The 24,763-nt window shown below is 40.5% G+C and overlaps 1 protein-coding gene across 1 annotated transcript in view; it reads left to right on the top strand.

Annotated features, from left to right (window-relative positions):
• Window positions 1-24,763, top strand: part of CPE (carboxypeptidase E) — a 120,405-nt gene that overhangs the window by 56,510 nt on the left and 39,132 nt on the right. Inside the window, exons 2-3 of the mRNA XM_080796400.1 lie at window positions 19,866-20,062; window positions 21,738-21,905. Coding sequence (XP_080652526.1) covers window positions 19,866-20,062; window positions 21,738-21,905 — 365 coding nt within the window. The remainder of the gene's footprint in view (window positions 1-19,865; window positions 20,063-21,737; window positions 21,906-24,763) is intronic.

Here is a 24,763-nt window from a genome sequence, read left to right as displayed (position 1 = left end):
CAGAATTCCCCAGCTACTACTGCCATGCCCCTCCCAAGATACAATTTCTGGAGCGATGGTATGATTGTCAGTGTTTTTGGAAATGTCACTGATTTCATGATTCATATGAGATGAGGGAATAAACAAGAGTAAATGTCCATAATAACTTCTATACTTTAAGCCTTGCCCACTTATAAAATATCTCCCTCCCAGTTGCATTCCCTTATGGTATCATGATGTCCTCTTGATTTCAGCTCAGGTCATGACAACCCACAGTCCTTAGTAAACATGAGCATCAGTGCTGGGAGAATTCTGAGGAGTGCACAAGAGATTACTATCTCTCAAATGGGGAAGTATTTGCCCAGAGGGATTTTCCTCAGTGTCGTGTGAGACCTTGAAAAGGACTGGCTAATTAGTTCTTGAAAATTCTCTCTGAGATTGGGACCTCTAGGTTCCTAGAGAGGCCACGGTGCTCCTTATCTCATGGACAGCATCAGCAAATGTCAGTAGGACATAAATCTTAAAAATGCAACCCTGACAGTTTAATCTCAACCATAAAAAAAGAATATAAAATATTGTTACTTTAAAGGGACTGAGGGATATCTCTGGATGGAAAACTCATCAGTACAAAGACACATCCCAAGGGAAACATAAACTAGGGGAGATGCACGTGCTGAAACATCTTTTGGCTGCAAACCTGGGGCCTTCGAGCCAGTTACCAGGATTGCCAGGGTGACCATGTGATCTGGCTTGTTTGCGATGGCCCAGTTTGTGACTATTTTCCTGGAGTAATTAATTGCTGGGATCCCTTGCACTCTCAAGAGTCCTGATTTGGTTGGTGATCTGATGAATAGTGAGATTGTTTTTAATGGCTTGAATAGCGTAAGGAAACTTATGAATATTGTGTATCTGGAGAATTGAAGCAACTTGGAAAAGAGGGAGCTCATATATATCCTGAGCCCCTCAAGAGACCTGATTGGCAGCACTTGGTGGACCTTTCCTGTCTTTGACAGGAAAGGACATCACAATGACTCAGCCCCGTTTTGCTAAAGAATGGCACCATCGTTTGAATATGCTGTCAATGCCTGTCTCTGGAGCAGACCAGTGTGGTCCTTGGGTTTTCAGGGCACTCTTAAGTCAGCTGCCTAGGCTCATTAGCCTGTTTTCCAGGTAGCAGTCTTGAACCAATCATTAAAATTTTCAGGGTGGGCATTTCCCATGAGATCCTGGTTTCAGTTACTCCCAATCACGTAAACCATCATATTGGTGCTTCCTTTACAGATCTTTTTAATTTTCCCTTGGCTTTAAGTCCACTCAGAATTTTGGGTTGGCCTTTCATCCTTGGCTGGAGGCCATAGGTTATGGTTGAGGAGCCATAGACATTTTGACGAAACTGAAAATGACCGCCGTTACTACAGTTCTCTTGCTGCTGCCTCAGGTTGTGTATGCAGATGCATTTGAAATGCCCCTTGTACATGGTTCTAATCATGATCTATCATCTTTCCTACTAAAAAAGGGGAGTAAGGAATGCATTCCGTATTTTGTACAAAATATAGCATTCTTTTTGTAAATTCTTATTATTTAAATCACATTTCTGGTTTGGCAGAACCTTCTAAAATTTTCCCACACAGGAAAGTTTTTTTTTTTTTTCTATATCAAAACAATGAGTTTTTATTCCAACATAGATTTATTTTATTCCAAAATAATTTCATTCCAAAATGGAATTGTGCTGGTGGTCCACAGTACTGCTTCTGAATTTCCTTCTGGCATTCTTTAAACTTGTCTTTTTGCCAAGTAAATATACTTAGCATAGAAGGAATTCATACAAAAGACTCAAATTAGGTTTCTGGATTGTAACGGGGAAAAAAACCAAGGAGTTAGTACTGTGCTGTTCAACATACAGCTATTAAATTTAATTACAATTAAATATAGTTAGAAATCTGGTTCTAAACTGCACACGCCACACCACCCATCAAGTGCTCTCCAGCAATTATGAGGGGGAGTAAGTCAGAGTCATTGGAAGAGTCTTCTGCGTAGAAGTCAGAACAAAGCATAGAGCAAAGAACATTTTCTGAGTGGTTCTTCTTTTCCTTCTCTGTCTTCTCTTTCCTCTTCCCTCACCGTCACTGTCGTCATGATCAAGTAGCTAACCTTTTTGAACATTTATGTCATGCAAGCCACTAATCTAAATGCTTTCCATAGATTTTAAAAATGTAACCCTCCCAAGAATTCCACCAAGTAGGTATTCTTGTTGTGCCCACATCCGAGTTGAGGAAATCAAGGTACACAGGGTTAAGAACTTGTCCGAGTCTGACAGCTGGTAAATGATGGAACACAGACAGACACCCAGCCTGACTCCAGAGCTTGCACGTTGAACCACTAGGGAGAGTGACTGGTTCTTCTGAAGTTGGCCACCCGTTGGGGTTTGAACCTAATTAGGAAAAGACATAACTGCTGATTGAGGTGGAGTATAATGGGTGATGACAGCCAAGCAGGAAAGATAGGGTACAGCCATTGTTGCCACTGTTACTCTTTGTAATACTTACCAACTCTACTTCCTACGGAGGTCCTGCTACTCCAGTCATATCCTTTCTCCTACCCTCATTGCGTTTTGGAGTCTTATTCGGAGAGTAGAGGGATTCGTCTTGGGCTGCACCGGTGTTCATTTGTGCCACCCACATGGATGGCTGTAGTGACTGAAGAACAAGATCTGTGTTATGAACAATTGGATGACATTCTTTGGCTACATTGCTTTTTGTCTTTGTTATTGTGTAAGAACACAACACGAGTTCTATCCTCTTGGCAGATTTTTAAGTGTACGGTATTGTTCACCACAGGTACGGTGTTGGACAATAGAGCACTAGAATGTACTCATTTTGCCTAATTGAAATTTTATAAACATTGATATGCAACTCCCCATTTCCCCTACCCCAGCCCTGGCAACTGCAGTTCTCCTCTTTGATTCTATTCAGTTAGACCATTTTGGATACCGTGTATGTACCGATGGAATCATGCAATGTTTATCCTTCTGAAACTGGCATATTTCACTTAGCATAATGTCCTCAAGGTTCATCCATGCTGTCACAGATTGTAGGATTTCCTGCCTTTTGAAGGCCAAATAATGTTCCATTGTATGTGTATACCACATTTTCTTTATCCATTCATTTGTCAGCGTTCACTTACCTTGTTTCCACCTTTGGTTATTGTGAATGGTGCTACAATGAACATGCGAGTGCAAATGTCTCTTTCTCATAGGCCATACCATAGCTGCGTCTTCTGATGTGTGGGACAGGAATTGCCTTTCTTCTGTCTGGGGAAGAGAGCCTTAAGAAGACACTGCTGGCTGTGGCCCTGGTAGCACCTAACAAAGAATAAAGCAAAAGACCCAATCTCATTTATTACTGGGGGCACCATCATCATTCCTAACTGACCCCTTTACTCTACCACACCTGTAACAATGGGCTGACACACCAAGACATTTTTGATCTTTCATCTACTGTTCAGTGGATTATTGCATATTGGTAAACTAGAATTTGGATATCCAAGGCAAAGCAGAATAGGGTATCAAAACTTGATTGAGTGAGGCAGGTAGCAGGGTAGTTAAATAACTTGGCTGTGGTGGTAGGTCAAGGGCATTGAATCCCAGTACTGCTCTTAGTAAGTTGTGTGCTATTGAGGACATTTTTTAGATTCCCAATGCCTTTGGTTTCATCATCTGTAAAATGCAGATGAAAATAGCCTATCTCAAAGGGTGTGTGTGTGTGCATTATGAATTAATAAACAAAAAGCCCTTGGAATAGCCCCTGCTACAGCGTAGGCCCTTAATACATGCAGACCATTGTTAATATCGCCAAACTTCAGATTCTAGGTCTCATAGAATGGTGTAGTTTGATTAGTCTGTGCTTACCAATGTCATAATGATAATGCCTACATGTATACCATGAGGTTAAAGAGGGATAAGATGAGATAGAGGTTAGTAAACATTTGAACACTGCCATGAATGTTAATGTGTTCATGTGTGACACCAGAAATGTTGAGTTGCCATTTTGTGTTCAAGAATACCAATTTGGCTGCCAAGAAAAAGACCCACGTTCAGTGGAGTTCAACATTTATTAAATTGACTGTGTATGGTGCACCTGGGTGGCTCAGTCGGTTAAGCAGCTGCCTTCAGCTTGGGTCATGATTCAAGGGTGCTGGGATCAAGCTCTGCATCCAGCTCCCTGCTTGGCAAGGAGCCTGTTTCTTCCTCTTCCTCTCTCTGCTGCTCCCCTGTCTTGTGCTCTCTCTCTGTCAAATAAATAAATAAAATCTTAAAAAAAAAAAAAAAAGAATACCAGTTTGGGGCGCCTGGGTAGTACAGTTGGTTAAACATCAGACTTTTGATTTCAGCTCAGGTCATGATCTCAGGGTCATGGGATCCAGCCCCACATTGGGCTCCACGCTCAGCGTCGAGTCTGCTTGAGATTCTCTCTCCCTCTCCCTCTGTCCCTTCTGCTTATGCTCTCTCTCTCTCACAAATACATAAATAAATCTCAAAAAAGAAAAGAATACCGGTTTATTTAAGGAAGGATCTAATTCTTTTTGTGACTTCTGTTTGTTAATTTTCATGACTGTTCTTATTGCTCAATTGGGTATGTTGTTTCATATTTTATGTAATATGGGGATGGGACCATCCACAGGTCAGAGAAGTGAGTGTAAAGATAGGAAAGTGATTGGTGAGTAATGAAAAGAGAGTGGCAGATATATGAAGGAAATAACTGTACTTCCTACCTCAAAGTTGAGATATGTGATGAAACTGTGTTTCTTTTGGTGTCATGCAATTTCATGAGAGATTTTTTTGGCTTGGTTTTTTTTTTGTTATTTAATTATCAGAAAAGAAATTCTTCTCTTGCTGAGCTTGGGATACAGTTATTTATCTTTTCCTGAGCTGTTGAGCAGTTAGAAGTCATTTTTAAATGGCAACTTTTGATATACATGGTGATTTTTATCATTAACTTTGGAAACAGGTAGCCCTTTATTTTGTTAACAAGAAATGTTTTAATAAGAATGTTTTGGGCAAGATAGCTCAAACCGTCCAAATATAGAATCTTAGATAATGTTAAAAGAATCACAAACTTATTGCAAGAAAAATGACAAGGTTCAATATAATATTTTTTTGTTGATGTTTTGGGATTGTAGGTATTATTTACTTGGGACAGATGAAATTCAAGATAATTAGTTAATATTTAATAACTGTCTTTAGCTTCTCATTGAAACCAGGTGGTTTTATTTTCTTAAAACATTTCAATATTATTTCTACTTTAGAATTCTTGTAGAATATTTAAGTCAACATTAAAGAATCCTTAGGGGAGGGGTGCTGGGGTGGCTCAATCTGTTAAGTGTCCAACTCTTGATTTTGGCTCAGGTCATGATCTCATGGTCGTGAGATCAAACTCCATGTTGGCTCCATGCTGGATGTGGAGCCTGCTTAAGACTCTCTCTCGCTCTCCTTCTGCCTCTCCCCACCAAAAAAATCCCTAAGGGAAGGGTCAGGTGAAATACTAATACAAATTTATAAAATGTATTATAAGATCAGAAATCTCTACTCGTTGTTTGGGGCTGTGCATATCTCTTTAGTTGCCTACTTGTCCTTGTATGAGATTTGTCCTTCATTGTACTACCCTCTCCTCTTCATTGCAAAGAAAAAAAAAATCCCTAAAGTTCTTATCTTAGTCCCCAAAGAAATAAATAAATGACTAGCAGAAGATGGGTGAGATGGAGTGGGAGATAAAATTGGAATAATTGCAATAAGTAAAAATCTTGAAAGTAGTGAGATAATTTATAAACAAAATATGATAATAATAGCCTATAAGAATCCATGATCATTCATAATTTATTTATAATGACGTTCAAAATGTAGAACTGTGCTATTTAATGTATTTTTAAAATTTAAATACTGAATTTAAAATTGAGAAGCATGAAATACTTTCCTGTAATCTGAATGGTTCTGGGGCATTATAAGGATGTATCAATAAAGCCTCATAATATTCTACCACCCTTTTGCATCTAACATTGGGTTCAGTATACATTAGCGGATACTTTTTTGTCTGTGCGGTTTAGCATTCATAGTGCACCTTAGGCCTGAGGCCATGTAGTGGCTCCCAGAATTATGCTGTGTGCCTTTGGCAGGGTGGGCACTCAGAGTTGTTTGGAGTGAGCCAATGTTAAGACAAAGCACTTAGGTTTCTCAAGAGTCTTTTTTTATTATTTGAAAGGCAGTCTTTTGCTCTTTCTCTCTGTCCCATACTCTTTATTTTGGAAGTTCCAAATAACATTTCTGGGCTCACAGTGGTCCACAGACCAGCTCCAGATGTCCCCTGGGGGCTCATTAGAGTTTCAGGCTCTCAGGCCACTCTCCAGAGCTGCCGAACTGGAGTCTGCCTTTTAACAGGATCTTCAGGTGGTTCCCATGCACATCCAAGTCTGAGGAGCCTGCTCTATGGGATAGCTCAACACCAAGCTGATATTTTTACCTATAATCTTGGACGGATTGGTCAGTTTTCTCAACTCACTTTGAAAGATTCAGGATCACCTCATATCACTGTTATAATCTTCTAGTTTCTATATGTTTCTAGTATGGAGGATTATTCATATTATATCAACTCCATGAGTCATGGGCAACCATTTATTCGTTGAGCTTGGCAGAGGATGTCTCATTTTCTCATTTTACTCTTCTCAACAATGCAACAAAAGAAGTTTTAGGGAGTCAATTTATAGGGAAAAGAATCCTGAGGCTTGCGGAAGAGTTTATTTCCAAAAGGTTAGATATAGGATGTTAGAGCTGAAATTCAAACCCAAGTCGGTCTTATCTAAGCCCATGCTCCCCACTCCCCTGACCTTCTTTCTCTATTGCTGCCATGTTGCTGTATTTTATTTGCAGTAAGGAAGGGCATGGAATAGTCCATTCATCTGGATCAGGAAACAAGTGTATGTAAGAAATGTATGTTGATATTTATGGAGGCTGGTGATTTCTCTGTTTCCAGATTCTAAATGTCTGGTATAAAGTTCCTTATGTCTGTAAGATCTTTCCATAATTTTGTGGAATTTCTTTTGTAAATGTGAGGGAAGAGAATTCTTACTTTCTTTTAAATCAAATTCTCAAAAAAGCCAATGTCCCATAAATTAAGAACTATCACCCTTCTCATCTGTATCCCACTGACCATTGGCCACTGGAATTCCCACCTGTCTGCTGGCATCATTGAACTCCTCCCTATCACCAGACTTTCTCTGTAGCTATTCCCAAATCATTGTTTCTTAAAATCACCTCTAGATCTTTTATTTATTTTTTATTTTTTAAAGATTTTATTTATTTAATTGAGAGAGAGAGAGAGATAGTAAGAGAGGGAACACAAGCAGAGGGAGTGGGGAAGGGAGAAGTATCCTTTCCACCGAGCAGGGAACCTGACGTGGGACTTGATCCTAGAACCCCGGGATAACGCCCTGAGCTGAAGGCAGACCCTTAACAACTGAGCCAGCCAGGCGCTCCCACCTCTAAATCTTTCAAAAAATGCAGGTGCTTGTATCCTTTCCTCAGACCTTTTGAAGTATGATCTTTGGGAATTGAGCTAAAAAATCTGTATTTGTAAGAAGCCCACAACTGATCCTGACCTAGAGAGCAGTAAGTCAACACAGTTTTCTTTAACGACTTTGAACAAAAGAGGATACTTCCTGCATGCCCCAGTATGGAATAATCTCCTGGCGGGAGATGGAGGGTGGCCGCAGCCCTCTCACAAAGGAAGCATCACCAGATCACAGGTGCTAGAATTTCTAAGGTGCTGAGGCATGCAAAAGACCCAGGGAGCTCCATTTTGCCCTCTACTCTCCTGGAAAAGATTCTGTTCTATTGCCCACTACTTCTGAGCCTGGTGGTGTACATTTCGCACTGCCTGGCTTTATTCTGATGTCAAGGGAATAGCAACCTGAAGATGTTTTGACAAATCGGTTTGACTTTTGAGTTATCTTCTTCCTGAGAGAAGACAGAAAAACTCCCAAACAGTTTTTGGGAAGAGATTGTTCAACTAAGTCTGACGTTGCTGATATAGCTTTAGGTCATTGGTATTGCTACCACTTCACCTGCTTCATCGCAAACGGAAGTTTTTCTCCATTTCTAGAAATGCTTGACGTTTTCGACCCACCTAGGTTCTGAGGCCATCACTTTCACTCATCCCCTCATCTGTTCACCTTTGGAGTGAGATAGGCTGTTTTTCATGGGCATACAGAGTGGTGACTGGTGGATAGGGACTTGTGTTTTTCCATTACTTGTTGTAATCATTCCTTAGTTCACGATGATGATCTACCATTTTCTCTTTGTTCCAGAGAACTGTCAAAACTGTCAGCTAACATTTATTGAGAGCTATGATTTGTGTAGGGCAAGTTGAGGAACTTGAATACCAACAGTTTGTCGAAGAAAAGCTGTCAGGTTCTGTTTCTGTGGAATGCCAGGATGTTTGAGGTCATCCAAGTCCCGTATCTACGGCATGGCTTCGAGATACCGCTGTGTCTTCTAGGGGAGTTGATGACTTCACAAGAGCTGCTCTGGCTTTCAACAGCTTTCGCTGAAAGAAAGTTTGTTCTTCAGCTGTGCTAATAAACAGTCTCTCTCTGGTACTTCTAGTCAGGGTTCTAGTTTTGTCCTCTGGAGTTTTGCAGAATTAGCCAAACCCTTCCTCCCACAACCACCTCTGGGAAATTAATGTAGCACCTAAAGTTCTCTTCCAGAACTATGACATGACTCCTCATGGGCATTGTTTTCCCAGAGATACATACCATTGACAACCAAATCTGGTAATGAGAAAGCCAGCGAAGACCGTATCACAATCCCCTGTCAGAAACCAGGTCCATTCATGTTTTCTTTCCCCCTTTTCTGGTGCCAGATCATTTAACTCTGTTCTGTTCTTGGCCCTTTAAGTATAGTCATCTTCACATTTTATTTTATATGATCCAAATACTGGTGAAATACACCAAAGTCTTTTAAGAGAGTTATCTAAAATAAAATTAATACTTTCAAAAGATCCTTTGATGTCCAGAATTCATCCTCAGTAAAGTCATCCTGATAACAATTTGATGTGATCTATAGCTATTAGAGTACTTTAAAAATAATTCTGTCTTTCCTGGTGATTCATATCTACAGAAAGATTTCAAATCATGAAACTACATCATTAAAACAATCTCTGCCTTATCTGATTTCTGTATTAAAGCTTATACCGTGTTCATGTCACGACATTCTTAAACAAGTCAAAGGTTTTTCTGAGTCTAAGGCTTTTGTAGCAGCCTCTCCTTGGATAGTAGCTATAAAGTGCTTCATGTTATGAATTTTAAGTAACTAATTCCTGTGATTTTTAAACTATGAATTTCTGGGACTGGGCACAGAAATTCTACTGCCTTTTTCATCGTGAAGATAGCCTTGTAAGTCAAGATGGTAGAAAGAACAGAAAGAATTTTGAATATCTGAAATGATAATTATTTTAGAAAAACTACTTAATAGGTTAAAATAAAATTTTTTCATTGATTTATTATAATCAGCTTTAGAGAAAAGGTGATGTAATGCAGTCAATCGGTAACCGCTAGAATAATTCACTCAGTCAAAAGAAAAATTCCCTACTCCCCTCTTCCTTTCTTTCTCCCTAGAATAGATGGATAATGGTGCAATGCTTTGGAAAACAGCTCTATCTCAATACAATAAAAACAAAACAAAACCCCAAACCAAACCTCTTTTAATTCTTACTTCATAAAACAAAACATAAAGAAGGGCAGTACGGTAGAGGCTAGACTGATTACACTTTCCTTCTTTTTTTTAAAAATTAATTAATTTATTTATTTTAATAAACATATAATGTATTTTTATCCCCAGGGGTACAGGTCTGTGAATCGCCAGGTTTACACATTTCACAGCACTCATCATAGCACATACCCTCCTCAATGTCTATATCCCCACCACCCTCTCCCGTCCCCCCTCCCCCCAACAACCCTCAGTCTGTTTTTTGAGATTGAGTCTTTTATGGTTTGTCTCCCTCCCAATCTCATCTTTTCATTTTTTCTTTTCCTACCTCCCCCCAAGCCCCCCGCATTGCATCTCCACTTCCTCATATCAAAGAGATCATATGATAGTTGTCTTTCTCCGATTGACTTATTTCACTAAGCATAATACCCTCTAGTTCCATCCACGTCGTCGCAAATGGCAAGATTTCATTTCTTTTGATGGCTGCATAGTATTCCATTGTGTATATATACCACATCTTCTTTATCCATTCATCTGTTGATGGACATCTAGGCTCTTTCCACAGTTTGGCTATTGTGGACATTGCTGCTTTAAACATTCGGGTGCACGTGCCCCTTCGGAGCACCACGTTTGTATCTTTAGGATATATACCCAGTAGTGCAATCGCTGGGTCATAGGGTAGCTCTATTTTCAGTTTTTTGAGGAACCTCCACACTGTTTTCCAGAGTGGTTGCACCAGCTTGCATTCCCACCAGCAGTGTAGGAGGGTTCCCCTCTCTCCGCATCCTCGCCAGCATCTGTCATTTCTTGACTTGTTCATTTTAGCCATTCTGACTGGTGTGAGGTGGTATCTCATTGTGGTTTTGATTTGTATTTCCCTGATGCCGAGTGATGTGGAGCATTTTTTCATGTGTCTGTTGGCCATCTGGATGTCTTCTTTGCAGAAATGTCTGTTCATGTCCTCTGCCCATTTCTTGACTGGATTATTTGTTCTTTGGGTGTTGAGTTTGCTAAGCTCTTTATAGATTTTGGATACTAGCCCTTTATCTGATATGTTGTTTGCAAATATCTTCTCCCATTCTGTCAGTTGTCTTTTGGTTTTGTTAACTGTTTCCTTGGCTGTGCAAAAGCTTTTGATCTTGATGAAATCCCAATAGTTCATTTTTGCCCTTGCTTCTGTTGCCTTTGGCGATGTTCCTAGGAAGAAGTTGCTGCGGTTGAGGTCAAAGAGGTTGCTGCCTGCGTTCTCCTCAAGGATTTTGATAGATTCCTTTCTCACATTGAGGTCCTTCATCCATTTTGAGTGTATTTTTGTGTGTGGTGTAAGGAAATAGTCCAATTTCATTTTTCTGCATGTGGTTGTCCAATTTTCCCAGCACCATTTGTTGAAGAGGCTGTCTTTTTTCCATTGGACATTCCTTCCTGCTTTGTCGAAGATTAGTTGACCATAGAGTTGAGGGTCTATTTCTGGGCTCTCTATTCTGTTCCATTGACCTATATGTCTGTTTTGGTGCCAGTACCATACTGTCTTGATGATGACAGCTTTGTAATAGAGCTTGAAGTCTGGAATTGTGATGCCCCCGACTTTGGCTTTCTTTTTCAATATTCCTTTCGCTATTCAAGGTCTTTTCTGGTTCCATATAAATTTTAGGATTATTTGTTCTATTTCTTTAAAAAAATGGATGGGATTTTGATAGGGATTGCATTAAATGTGTAGATTGCTTTAGGTAGAATAGAAATTTTCACAATATTTGTTCTTCCAGCCCATGAGCATGGAACTTTTTTATTTTTTAAAGATTTTATTTATTTATTTGTCAGAGAGAGAGTGCAAGCAGGGGGAGCGGCAAGCAGAACAGGTAGAGGGAGAAGCAGACTCCCTGCTGAACAAGAAGCCTGATATGGGACTCGATCCTAGGACCCTGGGATCATGACCTGAATCAAAGGCACATGCTCAACTGACTGAGCCACACAGGCATCCCCTGGTTATACTTTTCATAACGTGTTAGAAAATCCTTCGGATTTCTTAGACCTCAGATTCACCTTTTGGAGAATCTGTGAAGAAACCAGAAGCTACGTATTTCAAATAGTTGCTCCCCACATGTGGAGGTGTGTTGGAGTAGGTTTGTACTGGTTTAAGAGAACTATTTTTTAAAAAAATATTTTATTTATTTATTTGTCACAGAGAGAGAGATCACAAATAGGCAGAGAGGCAGGCAGAGAGAAAGGGGGAAGCAGGCTCCCTGCTGATGTAGGGCTTGATCCCAGGACCCTAAGATCATGACCTGAGCCGAAGGCAGAGGCTTAACCCACTGAACCACCCATGCGCCCCAAGAGAACTATTTTTAATTTTCGGGCAATTTGTGAGCCGACTGACCTTGCATTGGTAACTCCAGATTGGCCAGAGTGGGCACATTTACACCATGGAAATTGGCCAACTGCTCAGAGCTAGTTATTAAACATTTATGTACTCATCATCGAATAGGGGTATTTGTATAAAGTTTCTAGGATACTGGTGTTAAAAACAAATATTTTAATTAAAAAATTAAAGGTATTCATTGATATTGGACCTTTGACATTGTTTTTATAGACTTCCAAGGTTAGAAATAACTTCTGCTCTTTTGCTTATCCCTCTTTCTTCAATTAGGATTTTACTAGGTACATGCTAGATGTCATTTGTAAGAGAACTTTAAAGTGCTATGTTATGGCTAATGCATAATTAATAGTTTGAAAAAGAATTCTGGAATGGATTTCTGCAGAATAATTCTGTAATGTATTCTGTGTTGGCTGTCCATTAAAAATCAGATGAAGTGAGATTTTCCTTTCAAGATGACATGTGAATTTAGTTATTTTAAGATATGACTATGAAGGAGGAAGCAAGGGGAGTAAGATAATCTTTTACACTCTATATTGTCTTCTACAGCTGCTTTTTATTCTTTCGCCTTTCCTTGTTTTTCTTCTTTTTTTTTTTCTTCTCTTTGTTCTCTCCTCATCTCTTCTGTAGAAGAAGAATCTATTTTCATATCCATACCCACCCTCTTCTATTATCTATTTGGCCCTTGGAGATTTGGATTTCTTTTAGGAATACACTCAGCATTTTAGGCTGCTAAAATCTGCTAAAACATGAGCCAATTAATGATGCATTTATTGACAAGTTTTTGGAAACTCGCAGGGTTCATTCTGCAAGAGTGATTTACAAGCTCTAGGATGTTAGAATGTCGAACAAGTGGAAACAATTAGTAGCACTAATGTCTTAACCCCAGGTTTACCGCTGAGAGAGGGAGATCATTGATGGGAAGGCCCATCTGTTCCTGAGAGGTTTCCAACTTGCTTGCGTAGCTGTTTGTAAATCGGATTGTCTCAGTGATCGTGCTGCTTTCGTAGCTATTTATGTGACCATTTCTCAAAATCTTTGGTGAGGTGCACATTTTGCCGTGCTTTTTTTGAGAAATAGCATTTTATTTTTGGATGCTCTGGTTATTCAGCCATGTGGTTAGGATATTACACGTAGCAGGAACATGCCTCTTGAAACTGCCCCCAGCTCTAAGAACTGTGAAATCGGTGAGCGAAACATACCTTTTGAATGAGTTAGTGGACTTATATTTTGGCAATAATTTGATGTTGGAGGAAGAAAACATTCATCTCAGCAGGAGTTTCGTCTCTATTTACAGAATGAAAGATGGAAAGGTTCTGATACTATAATCAAGTTCTTTCTTAAAATACCCTTAACCTACTTACTTTTTTCTAAATAATGATGCTACACTTACCCAGAGTTTCACAGTTTACAACCTATTTTCACGTTTATCTCATTTTCCATTTGATATTTGCCCTCTGCTCTTTTCTTCCCATGTAGAGGTCATTGAATAATTGACTCTAAGATTGGAAAGGACCTTCCAAGTCATCTGATCAAGGCCTCAATCCAATGGTCAGCCTGTCGGCTCTTTCCAATAGGAAAAAATATTAGAGACAGTTAGGCTGACCCTTGGGTCAAATAAGGTAGTGAAAGTAAAATTTTCTTTTTGCGAGAAGGATATTTTTTTTACTATTTTTACTTTTGCTTCTTTCTTTTCTTTTTTTTCTTAAGGCTCAGCCTACTGGGCCTGTGAACTTCTGCTTTAGGGGCTCTCTGGTCACTTTAATAAAATACATTAATTCCTACCCTTTGGGGGCTTTGCCAGTCTGCTCTCAACTTTAAACTTCACGCATGTGCTAAGCCCAAGGGTTATGGGTTTCTGGGGGTGTAAAATACGTACGTTTTAATTTTGAAGCAGTAGATGTTTCTTAAAAACTTTTTCTTTTCTTTTCTTTTCTTCCTTCCTTCCTTTTTTTTTTTTTTTTAAGATTTTATTTATTTATTTGAGAGAGAGAGCATGCACAAATGGCAAGGGAGGGTCAGAGGGAGAGTGAAAAGCAGACTTCCCGGGGAGCGGGGAGCAGGGAGCCGGATGTGGGGCTCGATCCCAGGACCCCAGGATCATGACCTGAGATGAAGGCAGACAACTGACTGAACCACCCAGGCACCCTTTTCTTCTTTTCTTTCTCTCTCTCTCTCTCTCTCTCTTTTTTTTTTTTAGTGATTAGGTACTTCGTATCACATTAATAAACAGTTGGAGCAAATGAGAGTTACAGGTGTGGAATTTAAAATCATTTGCCTCCTCAGTTTGGAATTTTTTATTTCTGATTTCAGTAAAGCCTTGGGTCTGATTTTAACAGAATAACATCCGTTATTCTTATATAGTTCTGATGCAAATACAAATCCAGTGAGGCACATTGATTGTTCTGTGACGCAGATGAAGAAGATGGAAACGCTGCCCAGCCAGGCTGGGTTTGGTTTGTCGGGTGATTATCCTTTAATTGTACCTTGACGGATGATCGAGTGCCATGCGAAGTAACTGGAAGACAGATGGTTACATGAAATTGTGGGAAAATGGGTGCGACAGGGGAACTGTACTTCCTGAGCCAATGCCATTGACATTTTGGCCACCTGTGCAAACACAATGCCTCGGCTGCTGGATCAGGAGCTCAGGCTCATCACCGTGTAAAAAGGAAAACCAACGAGATGGTGAGTACAGAGCGTAAGATGAAGGCAAAGCCAACCATCCCCAGGTGCACTGAGAGCAGTTCTGGCCACCTTTTCTTCCCGTTGCTAGGGGAGAGAGGAGCTCGAGCCGGGGTACGTGTGCGTTAGCAGCTGTGTCCACAAGAGATGACACACCTGCTAACCTGGGATTTATTCTGTATCGACACCGTAAACAGACACGCACATGTCATCCTTTGCACAGCTTCAGAGTCGCAGAGAAGAAAATTCAGTGTTGACGAAAAGCAGTTAGTCCTCCATTAAAATAAATGGAAGGTAAACTGACACAGAGGCTTATCCAAAGTCCAAAGGCTTCCATCTTCTCTCTCTAAATTAAGGATTCGGCAGGCAAAGTCTCTTCAGGATCCTTTGTTTAGACTTCACGACAGAAAGAGCCCTTGGGAGTCCTTGCCTAGAGGTTTTGTGGTTCTCTTGTGACCATGAAAATTAATCTTCTTCCTGGGAAATCAGCTGTTCCCACAACTCGGCTGCTTTCATTCCCGAAGAAGAATTTCCATTTCTGCCTGGGAATGTCGGATACAGAGACAAGCATGGAGGTCTCTAAATATTGCCCCCGGGGTACGGACTCCCTGACCCTGCCTCAAGTCCCCTTCAGTTTATCCTTTTGTCCCCCTCACGGTGCCAGGAAGTTTCTAGGTGCCCACAGATACACCCGCATGTCAGGGGCACGAGATGGGAGGTTGGGAGCGAGAAGCACGACCCATCGTTTCTTCATTGACTCGTGACTATAGTTAATCGATACTTGTTGTGCTCTCGCTGTGTTTCTGGCTCTCCTTTGGGCAGGAGCGAGGCACTCGTGAGCTCTAGTGGATACCATCCCAACACTGACAGACCACGCAGGCTGGGGTGGAAGAGCAAACAGTCACGCTGATGAATGCATATGTTCACCCTGAGGTATTAAAAATCACAAAAGAACTGGACTTAGACTCCAAGTACTCTGAGGAAACCAGAGTGTTCCACGGTTAGGAGACTGTGAGGGCAAACTGTGTGTGTGTGTGTGTGTGTGACGAGTAAAGAGCATCCATCTTAGGCCAGAGCCCTGTAGTGGAAAGACAAGGAGTGACGGTGGTGCCTCAGGAGGCTAGGGAGGTGGACCAGGCTGAACCACTGGGGGATTAAAGCTTTGGGAGAGAACTTTGGCCTTTATGGTGAAAGCAGATGGGAAGTTAGTCAGCTGGTGGGTTTTAGGCAGAGGGGACCCGGTGGGGGCTGTGTTGTAAAAATAAATTTGGCTTTGGGAAGGCAAAGGGCCAGAGAAGGGGCATCTGGGTGGTAGGACTATTGCACTTTAGAACCCTGAAGCTGGTTGGTTAATGTATCCAACGTTCCCTCGTCATCGCTTCACTGCCGAACACTGTTCGTGTGCATGTCTGTGTCTTCCTCCAGACCCCACGTTCCTTGAGTTTAAGAATGCTGCTCTGTTGGCTTCTGGGTCTCCTGTAGTGTCAGATACCAAGGTTTTCATATGCACATCCAACAACACTGTGGCTCTTCCTCATCTTACAAGACACGTCAGTAGGCTTAGCAGCAGCTCTCCTGTATTCTGATGAGAGCGTTATCTAGCAATCTAATTTATTCTAGAAAGCAGAGGAAGATAAAAATACACTTGTCTTTTCTTTCGCTAAGTCGTATGTGCCTTGAATTTCATTTCCATACATTAATGTCTTCTATAAAATGACCTTTATAGTTCTATCTTCATGTCAAACTAAAGCTTTGCTATTGTTACTATTATTACCATCTCCTCACAGATAGAATAGACATTTTGGGGGAGACTTGCTTCTGAGAACAATTCCCTATAGAGTTGAAGAAACAAAACCATGTTGGAAATTTGGAAATTTCTGACTTAGAAAATCAGGTGTTGCAGCGATAGGGAGTGGTGTGGTTTGTGGCAGAATCAGGAGAGCATTTGGATTCCAATACAAAATTTACTGTGACCTCCAAACACACACTGGGGGGCTAAGTGAGTATGAGTTTGCTGTTTCTCCTTTAAATGATTATGAATGTATTTTCTAAACCCGGGGAAGTAATACAAAATTTCAGTGAGCTTACCTACTCTTAAGGGTTGCGGGCCAAGCTCTTTGAAATGACTGAAGCAGCACGCAGAACTGTGCTGTGGTCAGGGGCGGGACCAGCCTGCCTCCTCCAGTACAGTCTCCTCACAGAACTTTGCAGAATAGGCTCATAATACTCCTCTGGCTACTCGATCTCTGTTTTCTTTTGTAACGGACGGCTACCCTCCCTTCTGTGCCTCAAACAAATTCATATCCAGTGAGAGGCAGGTGTAAAGCTAGTGAATTTGAACCAAAGGAAGGTTATTATGATTTTTGAAATCGGAAGCAAAGAAAACATCTCTTCTCATATACCTTGTGGGCAAGTCCCTAGGCACAGTTTTGTTAGCGACTTGCCCTCAAAGTGAAAAATGAGGGGCAGATAAGTAGCCCCTGATCCTGCTCCTGCCTGATCCTTAGATTAAGATTAGCTTAGATGCAGGCTGCGAGGTCACACAAGGACGTGGTTTGCTGGGGTTAGCAGTCATTTAAATCACGCGCTCGGGAATCTCCTGCAGAGGATATTTTCATAACATATTTCCAGGAGAAAAAGAATTCCAGTTTTGTTGTGCTTTTTTTTTTAAATTAAAATTAAAATTAAAATTTTTCACCAGGGGTGAGCAGTCCTAGTGATTTTGTAAGTGGGAGAATCCTTCCTGTGTTAGAAATCGGGCCTGGGGGATGGGTGAAGCAGAAGGGAGCAGAACAACAGGATTAATTAAGGGCATCTGCTGCTATACTCTCTCCAATTTATGATTCCTAAATGCAATGGACAGCAGCAGAAACAGGCAACAGTGATTTATGTCTGAATTCTGAGCCTTTAGCGAAACATATCTTCTTGGGGCTGTATTTGTACAATAATGACAATAAAAATATCTGTCTTCCCCATTTTAGTGGGCTGTTGAGAAAATTAGATTATATGTAGTAAAGCATGTCACACTGATAAGATAATGTGACATCATCATCATAGCAAACACATAGCTCTTGTTCTTTGTCAGGCACCATTCTAAGCATTTATACTTATTCCTTCACTTAGTTCTTTCAATAATTTTATAGGTAGAATAATTTTATAGTTCTCTCATTTTATGGGTGGTACAAGAGAGCCACAGAGAGTGGAAGTAACTTGCTCAAGGCCGGCCAGTAAGACTTGGTGCAAGGATTTGAACCCATGCAGTCTGGCTCCAGAAGTTCATGCTTTTAATCACTAGGATTAAAAAAAGGGGGGATGGGTGCCTGGGTGGCTCAGTTGGTTAAGCCACTGCCTCCTGCTTGGGTCATGTTCCCAGAGAACTGGGATAAAGTCCCATATCAGGCTTTCCTTGCTCTGCAGGGAACCTGCTTCTCCCTCTGCCTGCCACTCCCCCTGGTTGTGCGCTCTCTCTCTCTCCCTCTTTCTCTCTCTGTCAAATAAAAAAATAAAATCTTTAAAAAAATAAATGAAAAACAAAAAAGGGGGGGCGAAGCATAGACTTTTAACTACACAAGAAGACCAACATTTGAATCCTGGCTTCATGGGCTGTGTTACCATGGTCAGATCTCTCTCTCTCTCTCTCTCTCTCTCTCTTTTTTAAAGATTTTTAAAATTTACTTGACAGAGAGAGAGACAGCAAGAGAGGGAACACAAGCAGGGGGAATGCTAGAGGGAGAAGCAGGCTTCCTGCTGAGCAGGGAGCCTAATGTGGGTCTGGACCCCAGGACCCTGGGATCCTGACCTGGGCCGAAGGCAGATGCTTAACGACTGAGCCACCCAGGTGCCCCTGTGGTCAGATCTCTTAAGCAGTGTGAACTTCAGTTTGCTCATCATAAAATAATACCTACTTATAGATGTTTGGTGAGGACTAAATAAGAAAAAATGTGAAGTTCAGTATTTAATCGATAGAAGGCATGTGATGCACTATTATTATTTATTCACGATGAGATGGTATATTTGTCTGCTCAGGCTGTCCTAACAAAAATACCACCAACTGGGTGACTTTGACAAAATAAATGTATTTTTTCACAGTTCTGAAAGCCGGAAGTCCTAGATCCAGGTACCAGTATGGCAGTTTTCTGAGACCCCTCTTCCTGGCTTATAGGTGGTCTCCTTCCTGCCATGTCCTCAGGTGGCCTTTTCTCTATCCAGGTGCGGAGAGAGATTGCCGGTGTCTCTTCCTCTTCTTGTAAGGATTAGGGTCCCACCCTTATGATCTCATTTAACTTTAATTATCTCCTTATAAGGTCCTTTCTCCAAATGCAGTCACATCGGAGGTTAGGGCTTCAACGTATCAATTTGGGGGAGATACAATTCAGTCCTTAACAAGTGGGTAGCTGGAGAGGGAGAATTGGGAGGATAGAAGTGTTTGGAATATTTTGACATACATTTACTTATTTATTTATTTTATTAGTTTATTATTTTAAAAAGATTTTTATTTATGTTTTTGAGAGAGTGATCGAGGGAGAGAGAGCACAAGCCAGGAGAAGGGACAGAGGGAGAGGAAGAAGCAGGTTACCCACTGAAAAAGGCAGTTTGACATAGGACTTGATCCCAAGACCCTGGGATCATGACCTGAGCAAAAGGCAGTCACTTAACTGACTGAGCCACCCAGGTGCCCTGGGGTAGTTTGACATTTAAAGTAGATTTCTTGGGTGGCTCAGTTGGTTAAGCAACTGCCTTCAGCTCAGGTCATAATCCTGGAGTCCCGGAATCAAGTCCTGCATCAGGCTCCCAGCTCCAATGGGGGGGTCGGCTTCTCCCTCTGACCTTCTCCCCTCTCATGCTCTCTCACTCTCTCTCACTTTCTCTCTCTCTCTTAAATAAATAAATAAATAAATAAAATCTTTAAAAAAATAAAGTAGATTTCTTGGATGTCAATTCTGGAGGGAGAAGTAGCTGTCAGCTCTGTGTAGTAAATTAGGAGATATACAACACACTCATAACTGGATGCCATTTGTCTTCTATTCGGAGCTATAGAAAATGTCTCCATACTATTTATTTTTGCTCTTTTAGGTGAGCCTGAATTTAAGTACATTGGGAATATGCACGGTAATGAGGCTGTTGGACGGGAACTGCTCATTTTCCTGGCCCAGTACCTGTGCAACGAGTACCAAAAGGGCAATGAGACAATTGTTAAGCTGATCCACAACACTCGTATCCACATCATGCCTTCCCTCAACCCGGACGGCTTTGAGAAGGCTGCCTCTCAGGTGAGTTCCAGCCATCCCAGAGCAGGGAACACTCTCTTCACTCTGTGTTTGAACATGTGTGCTTGTCTGTAAGTAATTCTGCACTCACGTCAATCTTATGGACAAGGCCTGGGAGGATATAAGTGATACGCTCTTCACCTTGCTGCTAAGAAAAGTTCAGAAGGTAAGGGGTGGTGGATGAGAGTTTCTTCAGCAGAGATTGCAAATGAAAAATTTGGTTCGGTCAATATTTAATTAATGTTTTGTTTTGTTGTTAAATAAATCATATTGAATTTACTCACGTTTGTGACTAGGTAAATTTCCTTCCAAAAAGCTGAAAGAAGGACTACTGCCAAGTGTTGAAGAGTAATGCTATTGCTGTCTTTGAATGAGATGATGTCATAGCGCCCTCTACTGACATCAAGGAAGAAAAATTTTGGCCAGATCAATGTGCACTGGTGTTTAATTCTTGTCTATGTATGATCAGTAAAGTTAAAAAAAAAAAAAAAAAAAAAGAGAAAGAAAACAAAACAAAATCCCGCCACCAACAAAATCCTCTCCTACCTCTAAAATGAAATGCTTACATTTTAACTGTTAGAGAAGCTGGAAAGTAATGACACTTTAAGAGAAGATTAATGCTGTGTGTTCCCTTTTTGTTTGCACAGGCATGGAGAACATTAGTTGTTTTCTACAGCGTGAAGTGATTTTCTTATTTTATGGGAGTATTGGTATGTTTATCTATAGTTAGGAAGTTGATTTTTACCTTAAAAATAAAACATCCAGTGATGTGATAGTTTGACATTGTAAGAAACCCAAACAAGATTTCTGTAAATAACACTGATAAAATTTCTAAAGTTAGAAAAATTCTAATAACATAGAGAATTAAATTGTTTACTATTTTAAGGTTATATTCTGATCTGTAAGACAGAATGGACAAAAAATTATCATTGTTATTTTCTGTAGTAGATTTTTATTCTTTGGAGTCTAACGGGCCTGAGCTTATATAACTTCAAGAATATGGGAATAAGCTCTATATCATAGATTATGTAAAATTTAATAGTAAAACAAGAAGATATACATTATGGAATGTAGCTAAATGTCTTGGAAATCTAGGTTATACCATTACTGAAATGAAGGATTTAAAATTGAACAGAAATTTCTCAACTTACAAAGCTCTTGAACTTTGTTTTAGAGCTCATATTTTTTCATAAAGACTGTAAGAGGGAGGTGTCTTACTAATATGTACATAATTCATGTTAAACTCATTCTAAACCTCCAATCTTCTTTAGTAATTTATTCTTTTGAATATTTAAAAAATAGATTCCTGTGATTTACAGAGCCAATGAATATTTCACTTAAACCCAACTACAGACTGGCATGCTTTGAAAGGCATCATCTATTACTAATATATATAGATTTTTTTTGTAGTTTGATGATAATTATCTTTCAAATATAATTATTATTAAAATTCCAGATATTATTCATTGAAAATATTTTTGAAATTACCATAACAAATACTTTAAGCCTGATACCTTCACGTGTTTGTCAGTAAGAGTGAAAATTCAGTTTTGAGAAGATATTATTGAAATAAATAATTAATTCTAATAAATGATTTTAAAATTTATTAATGAAGACCTTACCTAGACAGTAACAATAATAATAAATAACTTATTATTTTTCTTCTTGATTTTTTTAGCCTGGTGAGCTCAAGGACTGGTTTGTGGGTCGCAGCAATGCCCAGGGAATAGATCTGAATCGGAACTTTCCAGACCTGGATAGGATAGTTTATGTTAATGAGAAAGAAGGTGGTCCAAATAATCATCTGTTGAAAAATCTGAAGAAGATTGTGGATCAAAACACAAAGGTAGGGAAAATACATCGTTTTCTTGGGTTCTATCCTCTAGCCTAAGGAAGTATGTTCTAATATCTTCATCATAATGGAGGACGTAGCAGTAATGTTAAGCTTGTGTGGGATAGTTAGCTGGCACCTAGAAAGTCATGGCTGGACCCCCTGGAATTGGGCAGGGGGTGTCGAGAGAACAGGAGGAGGGGGAGGGGATAGGAGGAAGGAACCTAGTTGTGTCTTTGAACGTCTTCATGGCCCTTTCAGAGGACCTGTGTCAGCACATCACAGCATTTCACATTGTTGATTTTTTTTTCTTCTTTTCTAGAACCTTCTCTTTCTTTGCTTTGCACAATTCTACTTTCTCCTGCTCCTTCTACTGCCTTTCCAGTTACTGCTCAGCTTCTTTCCCTGCTTCCCCTACGTTGGCTAAGTGCTGGCCTTCAAGATGCCATCTGCTACCCTTATCTTTCTCTACAGATCCATCTCTCCAGCTCCCGATCTCCTGTGGAGTTCTTTCTCTATTTTACTTGCTCACTGAGTCTCTTCATCTGGCGACATGCAGGGCCTCAAAACCAAACATTTTCCGGAAGAAAACAGTGTTTTCTCTTACTCTATGATCAAAGCCTTGGTTTTTCCATTACTGTCATCACCACCAGCAATCAGTCGGAGGATCTCAGTGATCTGAGGGCCCTAAAGCTTCTTCAGTCTCTCCTCTTATGCAAACTCATTCCACTGCTTGGTTCAAGCCCCCATTATCTCTTGCTCATGAGTACAAGCAGTCCCCTCTTCTTGTTTTGGGTTCAGCCTCTCCCAACTCTGTTCAATCTTCTAGAATCCCTTGAGAGTGATTTTCCTGCACAAATTATTGCTCTGTTGCTTAAAAAAACCTTGCCAGTTCTCCACCACCCAGAGGATAAAGTGAAAACTCAGTATGTCAGAATTATGTGATGGTTTAGTCGTCTGGAGACTCTGGGGGTGGCCTGGCTCCCTATTTGCTACATGAGTTTTGGAAAGTTATTTAACCACTGTGTGCTTCTGCTTCTTCTACTGCAGTATGGAGATGATAATAGTATCTACCCCCTTGGGTGGTTATAAGGCTTGAGTGAGTTAATATATATAAAATATTTGAAGTCAGGACCTACAACTATTATTACCATTTCGGCAAAATTGCTCAGGACTCTGTGTTATGTACCTTAGAGTTAGATGGGTGCACTGACATATCCACTAAACATTTCCTGCCCCTTCAAACCAATATTGTTTGAACACTGTTTTCAGTTACTTGGAGATCTAGAGCCATCATGGAGGAAAGGTGGAAAAGAACTGCTGTTGGCAGCTCTCTATTCCTCTTCTGTGTTTCCAGGCAATTCTGCTCTGGTTCATCAACTCCTTTTGTACCTTTCCGAAGTGAGGATGTGGAAAGTACAATTTCTCCATTTTATTATAGTGCCAAGGCCATTCGAGTTTCCCTTGGCCCCTGGCAGCTGCTGGCTGACCCACTCCTTAATCTGGCTCTGATAGTCCACGGACTCCAGTCCATCAACTCCTTTTTGCTCCCTAAACAAAGCATTTTCTAGTAATTTTATGTCTTCATATGTGTTGTTCCAGCCATCTAGGATGTTCTTCCCTTCCCTTCCATGTCACCTCCTCTGTGAAGCCTTCTGCTCTTCCAGAGATCCTGTTAAGCTTCCCTTCCATTCTTTAAAAATATTTCCAGTCTGGTGCTTATGGCTATATAGAACTGTATTTGTTATTATTATTTCTATAGCTATTTTCCCTTTTAGTTCTAGATTTCAGTTTTTTGGTTGCAAGAATTATGGTTTATATTTGAGTCTGACACACAGTAGGCTGAAAACCTGTTATGAACGAACGCAAGCAAGTCACAGTATCTGGAAATCCACAGCTGGAGTTCCAGACAAGCATTCATCATGCGGTTGGGGACTAGATAGAGGATCCAGGAGATAGGGAGGGTCCTGGATTATCGGTGTAAGGTTCCTATAACTTCCCTGCCTATATTTAGGATTCCTTCCAGAAACTTCGGCTAAGCCTACAAGTGGAAACTGGTCTCAGAAAAGGGCTGCCAGGGGCTGAGGATTCTAGTAGAACCTGATTAGTGAGTGACTTAAACATTTCTGCTTCTGAGTCACAGACACATTTGTAATTTCTCAGCCTCTGGTGCAATTTTCTTGGATGAAGGGAGAGCTGGAAGGACCGAAGGTGGTCTTTTTTTTTTTTTTTTTTTTTTCTTAACCAGAGGTAAAAAGAGGTAAGCTGTGAGGGATAAGGCAGAAATGAAAAACCACTGTGGAAGCCCAGTGCTGATATCAGCGGGCAGGCTCTCCCCATTGCTTACATTAAGCTGCCTATGCTTCTCCATTAAATCCAAGAAATGGTACAAATAATGCCTTCTACCTTGCATAGAAGAATCTATAGAATAAACTCATGTCCATAGGACCTCTGATGGGTAGCCTTTGCTCAGTGCCATACACTTTCCATCCGCACCACTTTCTTCTTCCCCAACAGAACCTGTGTAATATTTGCAGAACCGTGGTGTTAGGTGTTTTCTTATTTCTAGGGTGAGCAATACTTATTTAAAAGATATATGCTGGTGGTGGGTATTAAGGAGGGCACGTATTGCATGAAGCACTGGTGTGGTACCTAAACAGCGAATCTTGGAACACTGAAAAAAATAAAATTAAAAAAGAGACATATGCTCATGGTACTTAAAAAAATTAGAACTTTTTAAGAGATCTATTTATTTATTTTAGAGAGAGAGAGTATGCAAGTGAGCTTGTGGGGGGAGGGGCCAAGGGAGAGGGAGAGAGAGAATCTCAAGCAGACTCCCCAGTCATCACAGAGCCTGAAGCAGGACTCTATCC

This window comes from Martes martes (genome assembly GCF_963455335.1).
Source record: "Martes martes genome assembly, chromosome: 2".
NCBI classification, from domain to species: domain Eukaryota; kingdom Metazoa; phylum Chordata; class Mammalia; order Carnivora; family Mustelidae; genus Martes; species Martes martes.
The sequence above is the reverse complement of the archived record's forward strand: the minus strand, read 5'-3'. Positions and strand labels throughout refer to the sequence as shown.